This window comes from Diospyros lotus, chromosome 8 (assembly GCF_014633365.1).
Source record: "Diospyros lotus cultivar Yz01 chromosome 8, ASM1463336v1, whole genome shotgun sequence".
Classification (NCBI taxonomy): Eukaryota; Viridiplantae; Streptophyta; class Magnoliopsida; order Ericales; family Ebenaceae; genus Diospyros; species Diospyros lotus.
In genome coordinates this window covers 25,441,624-25,456,484 of record NC_068345.1, presented here as the reverse complement: position 1 = coordinate 25,456,484, position 14,861 = coordinate 25,441,624, and the positions used below count along the sequence as shown (strand labels likewise).

Sequence of the window (14,861 nt, the reverse complement as noted above, 5' to 3'; positions counted from 1 at the left end):
ATCATTGAAAACATTTTCTCATCAACATCAAAACCTAATACATGACTTAACAATTATACTTATCCACATATTGTTGACTAATTCTAAGTAGGTCTTCTGTCTTAGAGGAAGAATTAGTTTTTAGTTCTTGAGATAAGTCCTTACCTTTATTATTCGTCCAAGCTCCAACATCACACCAATGCCTTCTGTTGGGTTCTTCTCTTTTGTTTGTCGTTGCTCCTTTGTTCCTGAAACAATTAGTGCACTCGTTTTTCTTTTTAAAAAACTTATTGTACCCTGGGAGGATAGTAAGTTTAGCCTATTGCATCATTAGAGGGGTGGAAATTATCCTTAACCTCGGTGGCATTTATATATTACGCCTCAAGCTTTTGATTATTACTGCCTATCCTATTTGTGCATCATACAACAAGTGCCCCGATAACGGTAAATGAGTCCCTGTCGCTCTTAGTTTTGAAGCTACAATTTGTAGCATCATTAACTATAATATAATACCATTCGTTTAACTAAAATGTTGAAGCTCCTCTATTATGCAACTATAAGCAATAAAAATTTGCCATTGTCATGAAATACAGATTGAGTGCATTTCTTCAATTAAGGTAATTGGGTTGGTTTCATTTGGTTTGTTTCTTAGTTCCATATCTAAGACGTCTAATGTTTTTAACACAATTAGCCTAACTTAAGATTTGAGTTTAAATCTTGGATCTATAGACCAACCTAATACTAGTCATACAATACAAATATCACTCAAAAAAAAAAAAAATTATTGTCTGGTACAAATAGAAAAATCTCGAATATTTCTATATTTCTTCTTTTTTTGTTTTGCTTTCTGTCTTTTGGAATGATGCGTGGTTTGCAAATAAGTTCTCAATATGAATTTTAGAATTTACAATACACGATGTTCAAATTAGCTACATAATGTGATTGTATGCACCTTTTTAATAATGTAGAGTTAATTAAAAGATATGTTTTAAATGACTATGATTCTTGAAGCTAATACATAATCTATTCATACCCAATTTTTCTGGGGTTCAGTTAATTCAATTTTCCTTTGTGTTGAGTGCATTTTGAGTCCAAAATTATTGATACGAATTCATTCATATAAAAACTTATACCAAAATTGTAGCCCCGTTTAGAGATTGTTGATGGGTCAACCCTTTTCCCCACCACACAACCTACTAATTGGCACAACCACAAGTGTAAGGCCCAGTATAAAGGACGAGAGGAAACAATCTTATTTATCCACGGTGACAGAGCCAGTGACATTTTTTTCAACTAAAGATGAAAATTTTGCATAAAAGTTTTAGCTTAAATTGGAGCCCTGATATTGATGGCTTCCTACCAAATGTTTACTTCCATGAATCCATCTTCAGTGGCACAGCCTCTGAACATCCCAACGCTGTTGAACCCACACGCCACCTCTCCCTTATTCGACACCGCAATAAGCCCCGCCTTTCCCTCATCAAGCCGCTCCCTTATCACGAAATCCACGGCTTCCTGCAGTCCCAACCCCTTGTACTCCATCACGGCTGCCACCTCCCGGGCCAATGTTCCCCGTATGATGGCCTCGCCCTCGCCCGTGCACGACACGCCGCACACCTCACACGCGTAGGTCCCAGCCCCGATCAGCGGTGAGTCCCCGATCCGGCCGCTCTTCTTGTTCATCAGACCGCCCGTGGAGGTGGCCGCCGCGCACCGCCCCTCGCCGTCCACCACCACGCAGCCCACCGTCTCCGGCGCGTAGACGCTGATTGGGAGGCCGTTCATCTGCAGCGAGGTCTCAGCGGCTGCGCTGCACGTGTCTAATCCAATGGTTGGGATCCTGTAATCAAACTGACCGAGTTTCCAAAATCACCGGGCGGTCAATGATTGTGGGGCCACTGAAGTGAAAGTGACCGTGCAAAAGTTAAAGATGGCGTACCAAAATTGTGTTTGCTTCCTTTGCCAGTTTTAACATGCCAACGTTTTCTTCCGTGATGAAATATTCATTGTCCACCGTCTCCACACCCTAAACTTATCAGCATAAACTCATCAGCGGTTGCATGCATGTATCATATGAGATCGATCGGTTACATGAATTCCAAATTTGATTACCTGTTGGCGGGCGAACTCTTCAGCCCCTGCAAAGGCGAGATAGGAGTGGGGGGACTTGCTCATTACGAGACGAGCCAGGGAGATGGGGTTTTTGACAGTGGTGACGCCGGAGACGGCGCCGCAGCGCCGGCCAGCCCCATCCATGATGCTGGCCTCCATCTCCACCGTCCCTTTCTCTGTTAACGCAGACCCCCGCCCGGAATTGAAGTACGGATCCGTTTCCAGTTCTCTAACCTGTCAAAAAATCCAAAACAAATAGAAAATCTGAGCAATATAGAAATGACTGACTAGTCACGTTGTTAAACGAAGGAACCAAACAGCCCCTTCAACAAACTTTCTGTTTCGTTTTTTTGTAGTTATGTTTTTCGGGCAAATGTAGAGAAAGAGGGAAAGGAAGAGAGCATATATACAACGAGTTCAACGACGTCGATGGCGGGGAGAGAGGAACGGAGAGCGGAGATGCCGATGTTGAGGCAGCGAGTGAGGAGGTGTTTGGCTTGTTCTTGGCGTTCCAATGGGAGGTTTGGGTCGACTCCAGCGCCGCCGTGCACCGCTATAGCCCAGCCCCCCATCTCTCTCTCCCCTGCTCTCCCTCTCTCTCTCGTCCACTCTCACTAATCTTTCTAATTGAAATATGCCCTGCGAGCCACAAGGATGCAGTAGAGGTGGCCCTTTATAGCCCTTTCTTCGGAACGGAAACTAAATCAACAGTAATTAAATGGATCTCAACAGTCGCTCCCGCGTTCCGGACGTAACCCGTAAAAAGATATTTTTTATATTTTAAATTAAAAGGGTTTCGATACTTGTATTTTTCAATAATGTCATACGACTTAATCGTTGTGTGTTATGACGTCATTATTAATTTATTTTTATTATAAATAATATACTTATAAATTATTTAAGTATTACACAAAATATTAAAATACTTTTTCAAATAACATTATGCTTAAATTAAATACAGAGCCGTCATCATATATATGTATAAACTAATAGGCAAATTATTGGTCTCTATTTAGATTGCATAGAAATAGAAGTAAAAAACAAATATGATATGAAATAAAAATAAAAAAAATAATATTTTTTTTAAAAAGTAAAAAATAAAAACGTAGGAAAAACACATAAAAATATATAAGAATATTTTTGTAAATATAATTTTTTATTTTAAAAAATATTTATTTAATATAAAAATAAATATAAATTCCATAATATATTCAAAAAACATAAACATAAGTTCTATTATCTAAATCATGATTTATTAATTAAAAATAAATAAAAAATTTAAGAAAAGAAAATTTCACTTTTAAACTTTTGTAGACGAAAACGTGTTTTTAATAATTTTTTAATATTATAAAATATTTTTAAAATTATAAAAATAACTCAAAGTTTTTTTTAATATTTCTTAATATTTGATATAAGAAATATTTCAAAAAGATCAAAACAATACTCCCAACCATTTTTATGTATCATAAGTCTTTGTTTTGAATTTACATTATTGGTCCCTCTACCATCAATATAATATGATATCTTGTGTCTTAAAGCGTGTGCATGCAGTCTACACTTATCGGGGGAAACAACACCTAAAGTTTCCAAATTTTCTAGAGAGTGTGGCGGATGGTTAATCGTTAGTGGAGATAGAAAATTTTTATTTGAAGATGATTATTTGTGTCTCCATTTGAAATTGTATAATTTTTTTATTGTATCTAATTTATTTGAAAATCAAATTAAAGAGAAAGCCGGTCTTCTCTAAGACTAGATAGGAGAAGTCTGAACACTTGAGTCTTAAAAAAGTTGATAAATTAATTTTTATTTTTTACCTTTTGTATTTTATTTAATTATTATGCATTTAAATAAACAATTCATTCAAAATTACATTACTGTGAATAAGATAAATAATTGTATAATAGCAATGATAAGTTGATAATTGAAGTAACATTAATTTTAGATAACATCAAATATTTTTTAACTAAGCAGAGCTTTTTAATTATTTTTTTGGGGGGATAATGTCCCATCACGAATATCCTTATTTACTAGCCCCAAAGTATACTGAATGAGGTAAATTAGGAAATCTAGTGACCCTAGATTTCGATCCCAAAATAACACTTTAAGTATAACGGATTAGATTTTAAACGAAATCGACAAAATCACCTGACTAGAACCTAAGACCCTGCGGCACTATACAGAGCTTTTCAATTGGATGATCACCGGGTTGCTCAAAAGAACGTAACTTTGAAAATTCCAGAGTACGTACATTTCACAATTTGAGGACCATGTTGCGGGTTGATAATTAGTCTATAACCAATTAAAATTTTAAAAATAAAATCATTAGTGTTACATATTATACTTTATTATGACATGACCAATTTCTTCAAATATTAATCTAAAAGAACCATTATTAATAAAAATTTATGGGACTGGATTTCATTATGAATGAAATATGGATAGATGTAGCGAATATAGGGTTTATAATGTGCACAAGCGCTTAGGTCTATTTATAAAGCTAATAACGATTAAGTTTAAAAGTTAATAATGAAGCATAAAAGGTACCCCAAAAAAATTAAGAAAGTTGCAGAAACGGGCCTGCAGACTCTGTTGGCTGACTCCGACAAAGGAGGACCAAGATAGTCCAAGAAAGGTCTCTCGAAAGGATTTTTAATAGAGATGTGCAAACATATCTCTAATTTTTTTTTAAAAAAATTTGTGTAATAAATAAAAATTAATAAGATTCATGCTAATCTTGAAAAATTAAGAATTCTTATCACTTCCTACCTACCTTATCTATAAATAGAGAAGAACCTATTCTCTAAGTTAAATCACTTATTCAAGGACTCTACAATTGAGATTATAAATATGACTTAAATATCGAAGTGTTTACATAAAAAATATTATATTCCCTTTGACTGGTTCTTTCTTGTAGAATTTTAGAAGTTTGAAGATCAATTTTTTAATAAATAAATTTATTATTATATTCAAACAACAATAATTTGTGTCATCTATTTGTATGAAACCTTCCAAAAGCAACATGATGAGAGCATAAGGGCTTTCCGAGAAATGATAATTTTCTTGTAGAATGTCATGTCTCCCGCTTCACTCCCACCAAGTTTGCAAAATTATGCAAAAGGTAGGTAGAATAATCTAGGACATGAAACACAACTAGAAACCCTAATTGAAGAAAGGAATCACTAGTACGGCAATATGGGTAAAAATAAATTTTTGACCATATATCAAATACAATCAGCGAAATATAATATACACGTTATATATAATTTGGATATTTAAGCAATATGCATTTTCAACAAATGAATATAAATAAATTCATAGTTGTTGTTCAATGTAAGGTTGAGGTACAGAAACAATTTATATACTGAGACCGTATCCACCTCACATTGTGGTGGTTCTAATTTGTCCACATTAAGTATGTCGAATGATACCGTTCCAGTCACCTCTTCTCGTGGTAGACACAGAGGTTCTGCATATCAACAATGCTCATGTCTCAAAATTTTACACGTAAAATATTTCTAATAGCAGAATATTTTCAGAAGAAGTAGAGGAAGAAAAAGTTGCATGCATAAAAGAGAAAGAAAGAGATAAGGCAAAGGCCCTGTCTTTGTCTTTGTCCTTTTATTCAAACCCCTCTCCCCATTTTTCTTTTTCCTCTCTCATTTCAATTTTCTTTCAAATATGTTACCCCTTACTATGTAATCAATAATTGATTTCACTATGTAATTAATAATTGATTTCACTATATACTATGCATTATGTACCGTGCACTATTTGCAATCTACAGCCTCTTACTATATAATCTACTGTGTAATTAATAATTGATTTCACTATACACTATGTACTATACATTTTAACTATGCACTATACATTTTTTGCAAGAGAGGCCAAGGGTCAACTTTTGACCAATCAATTTCAAAGACATTTTGGGCACACAATATCGATACCAAACACGACACTATATGGTGCATGACTTTCTAGATTCACTACTTGATAGTAATGAGATAACATCGAAACTATTTTCGGTATCAGTCAACCCTTGACACATCACCAAAATTTCTTTAAATCCCAATAACGTTCTGAGAGTTCTTAAATAATGCCTAGCAATAATTTGAGACAATATAGATGGCAATAAAGTCTTACTTCAAGTGAACCTATTATAGTTAACGATTACCGTGTGTTATAATCTTTCCATTACTTAATGTCTCGACTAAGCAAGAGTCATAGAATGACAAACTCACAAACTCAGTAACTATGTGTCAGACCTCATTAATGTGATCAGATAATGTGACGCCTCGCTCCCACTTACGAGTGCCACTCGTGAACAATCCTCTGAACTGCTCACATGCTCGGCCATTTGTAAAGGGCGGACTACGTTTCGACACGAAATTCCCTAAGTAGGAACTAGGCTTCATCCTTCGCGTCCCTCAATCCTTGGATCAACTAGCAGACTTGGGTTTTAACCATACCACACTTGGTTAATTTATTTCAATTAAGTTTGCCCAGTCATCATTTTATTATTTTAATTTTTCTTCTTTCCAAGAATTCCACCTGACTCCATATAATTTAAAATTCCAAACATCCCATTGGTTTTCCCAAAATTCGAGGAAAAATTCATAATTTTCATTTTCAAAAAATTCGGCATTTATCTCCAAAAATCCCTTTTTTTTTGAAAATTCCTTTGGGACCCAAAATCATTCAAGAAATGCCCCAAAAATCCCCAACTTTTCAAAAAAAAAAAATTAAAAAAAATTAACTGGCGAGGTCTACTGGCACGCCTGGGGCTTGCACGGGGCCTTGGGGTGCACTGGCCGCACGGGCTTACCTCGGGTCACGTGCGCTAGCCCCTCATGCTGCATGCAGCTGCTCGCCCGCCCACACGCTGACTGACTCTGTCGTACACAGCCACGCACCGTCGCACACGCGCACCTGCTACCACTATGGCCCCCTGCGGGCCACCTAGTGGCCCTGCTGCTACTACTGCCTTCCACCATTTTACCCTTTTTTTTTTCTCTTGGGCTTCCTAGCCCAAATTTTTTAGCTTTCATACACATCATACATACACCAAAAATACCCATTTCCTTCTTCCACCAAGCTTACATAACAAAGAAAAATAATACTTCTTACACCCACTCATGATGCTTATTACAACATAAATCAATACAACAAAAATAGGCTTCCATAAGCCATAAAATGGTCTTGAATCTTAATTCTCATACATCCACATGCTATCTCATCTTTGCCTTGACTTTCCTATGCCTTGACAACCTATATGTGAGGGTAAAACCTCATGAGTTATTAAGCTCAATAAAAGTGCAATGACAATAAACATGAACATGAATATAAAATATGATGCCAATGTATGCAATGCAACGAGTTAGGACTTCCACATCCTCACAACCACCTTGGTTTGAGGCTTAAACATACCCTATCCCACACAATCTCATGGCCATAGGTCCTTGAACACAAACAACATGCCAATGCACACATATAAATTCATGAACCATACTTACAACCTTGCTAGCCACCATCCCATGGGGTTATCCCTTACCTTTTTTCATTCTTTGAAGTTTCAAGAACTTCCTAGTTTCATTTCCAACTCTTCTCCTTAAGAGATCCTTGAAACAAAATTTGAAGAAACTAAGCCACCATTTACAAGAAACAAAAAGGGATTCACACAACAAGGCAATGAATACTTTCCCTTCCCTTTCTTTTCTTCCTTTCATCTTCCATTCTTTTCTCTCTACAAGATAGGAGACTTCTTCAATTTCCCTCACTAAACTTTGCCAAAAAGATTAGGGTTTCCATATACTAGCCCATTTATACTAGCACCCAATCCTTCAAGAATAAATCCTAGCCATTGGATTTATTTGGTGAGAATAAATCTCAACCACACAAATAGCTTAATCCATGCCACTTAATCTTGTGAAATATCCACCATTGGATTATATCTCACTTTACAAGGTTAGATCTCAACCATCCAAAGAAAGCACAATCCATGTTCTCTTCAAGAATAAATCCACACCCTTGAATTTTTCAAGAACCATCCACCACCCTTGAATCAAGACTTCCAATCCCATAAATAGATTTTCCTTTCTATTTATTTAATTTGGACTATTTTCAAGCCCATCATCTTGAAAGACATAAATCACTTTCTTTCCATTTATGAAATTCTTTCCATTTTCACACCATTAATGGATGACTAATTTCTTTTATTTTCCATTTTCTTTTTAGGCAACATCATCATGGCTTGCATTTAATGCTTGAAAGACTATTATCTTTTCATTTTGAATTTCCTTTAAATGCTTATTCTTGCTCCACAAGATTATGCCATGTGTCACCAACCACCATTCCCCAATTTCTCATTTCTTTAATTCCTCCTTCTTCTTAAATGAGAATTTCCCATGTGTCACCACTAGACACAAGCCACTACAAGAAGTAGGGGTATTGCTGGCGAACTTTTCCCAGTGGTTTGAATAACTGTCAGGAAAACACCACAATCACCGACGATTTTGAAAATCGTCGGTGATGTTAATCCATTACCGACAATTTTTTTAAACCGCTGTAATGTTCACACATCCCCGGCGATTTTTATAGACTGCCGGTAATGTTCACACATCCCTCGCGGTTTCAAAAACCGCCAGGGATATGATTTATATACCCTCGCGCACCCCTACCCCTGCCCAAATTAATCTTCTCCTCCCCCCTTCTCTTCCAAAATCGTCCCCTACAAACCCTAACCCTCTCTCGCTCGTGCCTCGCTGTGATCTCTCTCGCTCGTTCTCGCCGCTGTGTCGCTGCCTTCCTCGCTATTGCTCACCCTCAGTCGCTCTCGTCCTCGCTGCTCGCTCAGTAGTGCTCGACGTTGCTGGTGAGTTTAAAGTATTTGTCGTGCATGCATCACAGTGTACATATATATATATATATATAGTAGCTGTCCAAATAAAAGCGGGGCAATAATGCAAGCCAATTATTTCGATCGAGCACAAATCTCTCTTCTCTCTCTCTCTCGGCGCATGTCTCGCGTGAGGTAAAGCACCTGCACCTTCATCTCTCCATTTTGTCTGCTTTAGCCCTCGATTATTGTGCAAACCTGATTAAGATTTATTGTTTTGGTTTGTGTCTGATTGTACATTTTTGCATTGTGGTACGATGATGTTTGCGAGTATAATCAATTGCCACTAATCCGAGAATTAAGCCTTTGTTACTTGATGTGTTGTTCTCCTCTTGTCTTGAGTTTCGCGTACTGGTTTTGTTCTTCTTTTGATTTGATCAGTAATTTATTCGCAATATGCTTGTGTGCTTAAAACTGATTCTGGAGTTCCAAGTTTGATCCTTAGGAGATGTATGGTGCTAGTAATTAGGAGAAAAAGAGTAAGGGAGAATATAGTACAGGGAATGATAATGGAGGGATTGAAGCTAAATTTATTATGTCTAATTTTTGGTCTCTCATTGTCGTGTTTCAATTCTAATTAGTTTAGATCTACCCAAAGAATCGTCACCGTCTTGGACTTTATTAGAAAACACAAACCCAATAATGACATTTTTTTTAATAAAAATTATGTTATCAATATTATATCGTAAAAAAAAATCAATAATTAAGCTAAAGTCCCTTCCTGGTGGTATTATTTGTGACCTATTTTAGTTATTCCTGATAATCAATGTTTATGGGCTAGACATTTTGGTATATGTAATGGATTATATGTCTTTTTCAACACATATGATGTGTAAGCAACAATTTTCAATATCACAGATGTAACTGATTTTATATCTTTTTCAACATTTATAGTGTGTAAACAACAGTTTTCACTAGGTGAGAATTGCTATCTTATTTACAGTTCCACCTGTGACAAGTACACAAGTATGATAATTACCCCATATTTTCATCATTTTCTCTATCTAATTTTTGTATTAACTATTGAAAATATGTTTCCTTTTGCTTTTTTTGTTTTGTTTTTGTTTATCCCTTGAGTATCTCTTGCTTCCGTGACATGGAACCAAATTCTGAATTGCGCCATCCTTTTTTTAAGTCTCAAGTGCATTTATTAAACACATTACGATTGTATTAGAGTTATCTGTGTTGGTGTTATCTGTTATTTTGTCAAATATTTCTTAACAAGTATGTCATTCTCATTGTAGCAAGTAGCCCCCCTTGGTATGTGTATATGTTTATGTTTTTAGCTTTCTATGTTTTGATATGTTATTTTTGTTTAACCTAAATTGATATGCTAACAGATTGTTTTTTACATTCAAATCAATAATAGGCAATTACACTAATGGCACCTAAGAGGAAGACTTGTTGGCCAAGTAGATCCATGTCACGTAGTATAGATTCACACCACAATGATTCATAGTCAGTTCCATCCCATTAACCAACCCCAAACCCCAATCCCGTCACATCCCCAGCATCCTGAAGATGACTTGATCCACTCACAATCCAACCCCCAAGACTCGCGTAGTCAGCAAGGTAAATACCAAAAATTTATATGAACAATAATAAATTACTATTATTTCCTAATTCAATGTGAATTTATTGTGTTGTTATGTGTTAGCAAGTACAAGCTCTATGTCATCTACGGCCAAGAAAGAAAGAGGAATATTAAGACAAATTTCAAAGTGGGGAAAGGAAAAAATTCATATTGAATTTGATGTTGAAGGACAACCAGTTGGGGAGATGGCAACTAAGTTGGAAACCCAACTAGGTGTGATGGTAAGGAGTATTACTCCCCTTACATTTACTGATTGGAGGTCACCGAGGATGGAACCATATAAGGAGCGCATCTGGCAAGAGGTCTTGGTGAGTAAATAACGTCTTTGATTCTTAGTTATCTAACCCTAAGCTTTTATACTCTAATAAAGGTATCATTGCAGGATAACACTGATGTACCCACAGCATGGAAATCAATTTGCTTGCAACATGCTTCCAAGAAGTGGAGAGAGTACAAAGCCACCTTGAAGAGGCATTATGATTGCCATGAGATAGATGCAGCTCGTCTGTTAAACATACCGCCTGGGGTAGACCCAGAATAGTGGAAGGTTCTTGTGGAGTATTGGGGATGTGAGCAAGCACAGGTATGTATGATTTATGTATAATAGATATTTCAGATGGATTATCTATACCTAGTTCTAATATCACATTACAAGTAGGAACATAGTGCGACAAATCGTGTCAATCGAGATAAGCAAAAGATGGGTCACACCAGCGGTAGGCGATCACATCCTCAAGTTAGGAACCAGGTAAGAATAGAATGGATATTAGTTATATATATTTATTGATAATTTAATTAGTAATGCCTAAACTTTAAATATTTAATATATTTCATCTCTTATATATGTTTTTAGATGACTATTGAAAGTGGAGATGAGCCAGATAGAATCAAGCTTTTTAAAAAGACACACACCAAAAAGAACGGAGAGATAGTAGACTCTACATCTTCATATATAATTGTATGTCTTTCTAAAATTTGAAAGTTGTAGATATATTTTGTTTCTTTCACTTGTCGACTTATGTAACTAACTTGTGAAATGTTTATTGAGGAACAAATGGATGAAAGGTTGTCACAAATACCTGGTGATGAACAAACTCCAGATTCGCTAAAGGATGTCTTTACTCAAATACTAGGCAAAGATGGGCATGGAAGGGTACGGATGGGAGGACTTGGAACATACCCAACTAAGGTTAGACAAAGACAACAGTATCAGGTGCCCCAAGAACAATATAACCAAATGCGTGTGCAAATTACTACTAAGCTAGAAGAAAAATTTCAAGCTCAAATCCAAAGTCAAGTTCAAATGCAAGTTCGTGCAATACTTGAGGCAGTGGGACATACACCACCAACTCCAGACAATACACCACAACCGAGAAAGGTATGTTGTTCCATTAGTGCATTTTGTGATTTAAAATTGCATGTTTACTATATATATTAACTAAACTATTTTGAAATTTTACCATCCTCACATGCCAGTGCTTCTGCCGCACATGCAAGCACACCATCACCCGAAGCTAAATGTGCTGGATTATCGACACCAGAATGTGGTCATAATTTAGAGGTAATTCGTTACCAAGTAGTTAATATACTGAAATGTAAAATATACTTCAAAATCATTTATGCTTGTTTAAACACAGATGGTGAATTTGTTCGCTTGATGAATGGACGAATACCTCGCCACATTGTTGCTGAGGCAATCATTGTGTCCATTGATCCGACCAAGTCTGTAGGGGGAGTAGAGCTAGGTAATGATTTTGTCGAAATTAGTATTCAAAAAGTGTTGAAGCCTTTATATCCATTACCTCGACAATTTTCTAGGATGCGTGTCTAGAGAGATGCTAATAATAGTAAAACTACAATACCATGAAGGGTCTCTTATGTAAGTGTTTTTGTCTTATATGCATTTATAATGATATGCAATTTCATAGTTAATGTACATACAAATTTGAAATGTCTTGTACTTAAATAGATTTATTGTATACCATTATTATGTAATTTTGGACATGTTTTATGCAATTTCATAGTTAACATACATACTTAAATAGATCTATTATTTTCCAATGCAGATCGACAAAATATGATATGCAATTTTGGTTGGAGAATGGCCTTGTGGCATAATCAAGGGTTATCTGAGGCCACTAGGACATGTTTTAGTTTAGAGTTGCTTTATATGGTATTGTGTAATGAGACGAGACAAGATTGATCTTTCTAAATGATGTTGTATTTAAATAGATAGTATACGGTTGTTATACTTATTGTGTGTGGGTGAATCTTTTAAAATTGTTAGTGATTTTTTGTTGCCGTGGTTATATACAGGTTATTTGTTGTTGTCAAAATAGATTGTATATATAGTTTTTTTTTTTAAAAAAATTTAAAAATTACCGACGATTTTTGGGTTTTGCTAGCAGTTAACATTTGCCGGCGGTTTCCAAAAACTGCCAGCAAAATTCTTCCTTTTCCGACGGTTTTAAAACTGCCGGTAAAATATATTTTCTAGCGATTTTAAAACCGCCGGCAAAGAAAGAATTTTGTCGGCGGTTTTTGAAACCGCCGGGAATGGTAAATAGTTTTTTCTGCCGTCGGAAAACTTTCCCGACGGAGGTATTTATGGTGATTATAATTACCGCCGATAAAAGTTTTACTAGCAGTTTTTCAACTTTTTCTGACGATTTTTTCACTACAGGAAAAAGTTGAAACTCTTGTAGTGAGCCTTTGCCTCCAAGCTTCCATCTCAACCATCCATTAATTATAAACATAATTTATCAATTTAGGGAAAATCAATTATTTTCTCTCATAATTGAATATTCTCTATTTTTTCTATTTTTCATAATTTAATTTCTTTATGAAATTCCACTCCAAGTTACTAAAAATACAATTTGTGAATTATTAATCCCATTTATCTTCACATAAATACAAAAATGAGAAATTAATTCATTTACATACTTAATTTCACCTAAAAATTATTTTCAATTTACCATTTATTGGATTTCACTATCCAAATTACCAAAATACTCATAGGGCACCATTATTCTTAAAGATTCATCACCCTCTCAAGGGCATTTTTGAAAGTTTATCACTTCCTTTCTGATTCTCCTAACACCAGTAACATTGGGTGTTACAGATGACATTTCAAGAAACACATTTCCTGACTTTCAATCTACCCTGGCCAGGAACTGTCTCATCACATTAATAGTAGATCATATAGGATGTTAACCCATCAAATACCGACGAGGATGACAGATCATATTCCTAACACCTATCCAGCAATACAGAACTACCTAAATGAATGTTTCCACCTCCCAATTGGATGGTTCGGCTCATTACCAAATCCCGCACACTAATACACAAAATAATCGTGTCGTTTCAAGTCTAAGGATCAACACACCATCACAACCTGATGACTCGATCATTATCCACCATGCCATGTGGTCAATCATCGGCATAACATCCGACTGATCATTCCCCAATGATCACCCACAGGTTTACTAGCGACATCTCATGTCATATGGCACGTGACTCACACCCCTTCCATTGGTATCCCCATACCGAACGAGGTAGTAACCCTTATGTCAGTCCATACTCGATTAATCGGAGTCATCATTCAAAGAATTTAAGGACTATCAATAGTTTAAAAGGTTTTGTTTCCAGAGAATTCTATCACACAGTCTCAACACCTTGAGAATAAGATTCTCACGCAAAAAATCCATGAACCCATTCATATAATTGATTAGAGAAAATATGAATGAACAAAATCTTGATTTTTATTGATTTATACAAAAATACAATTAATGCATTACAAATAAGCCCACAAGATGTCATCTAAATCTAGCATTAGGGCACACAACACTAATAATTGACAGTCTCCAGTAGAAGAATCCACCCTTCTTAGATACCTACCAAGAGAGGGTGTTCGGGAGACTCTCCCAAACCTAGTTCAGCAAAGGAGAGCTAGCATAGCCATGGTAGAGAAAAATGCAATGACCTTACAACCCAGTGGAAAGCACAATTATGGAAGAAGCTCAAGTCCATTCTAGGAATCAACTTCGGAGAGAGTAAAAGGTTGATAATTAATCCATATTTAGTGCCCACAAAGGAGTAGACATGAAGAAGAGAATTGAGCAAGTGTTGGAATAGAAGAAACTAACACCAATTAAAGAAGATCAATAAAAGCGGAATATCTCCTTCACTTCCGAGATTATGGAAAAGCCCTTTCCTTCCAAATTTACTTTTGGAAAGGAGATCCCTATAATTATATCTAGAATTACAAGTTGGTAATGTTATGCA

General features: G+C 35.8%; 1 protein-coding gene across 1 annotated transcript; it reads right to left on the bottom strand.

The window, feature by feature from the left end:
• Positions 1–1,209: 1,209 nt before the first annotated feature.
• Positions 1,210–2,743, bottom strand: LOC127807220 (probable isoaspartyl peptidase/L-asparaginase 2). The gene is made up of 4 exons (XM_052344898.1): positions 2,502–2,743; positions 2,092–2,325; positions 1,919–2,005; positions 1,210–1,830 (listed from the first exon to the last, which is right to left on the bottom strand). The coding sequence occupies exons 1-4, from the start codon at positions 2,661–2,663 to the stop codon at positions 1,336–1,338; spliced, it is 978 nt and encodes a 325-aa protein (XP_052200858.1). The 5' UTR covers positions 2,664–2,743; the 3' UTR covers positions 1,210–1,335.
• Positions 2,744–14,861: the final 12,118 nt, after the last annotated feature.

Coding starts and splice junctions, on each gene's coding strand:
- LOC127807220 (XM_052344898.1), bottom strand. CDS start 2,663: ATGGGGGGCTGGGCTATAGCGGTGCACGGCGGCGCTGGAGTCGACCCA. Junction 2,326..2,501: donor TCGACGTCGTTGAACTCGTT/GTATATATGCTC, acceptor ATTTTTTGACAG/GTTAGAGAACTGGAAACGGA. Junction 2,006..2,091: donor AAGAGTTCGCCCGCCAACAG/GTAATCAAATTT, acceptor TGATAAGTTTAG/GGTGTGGAGACGGTGGACAA.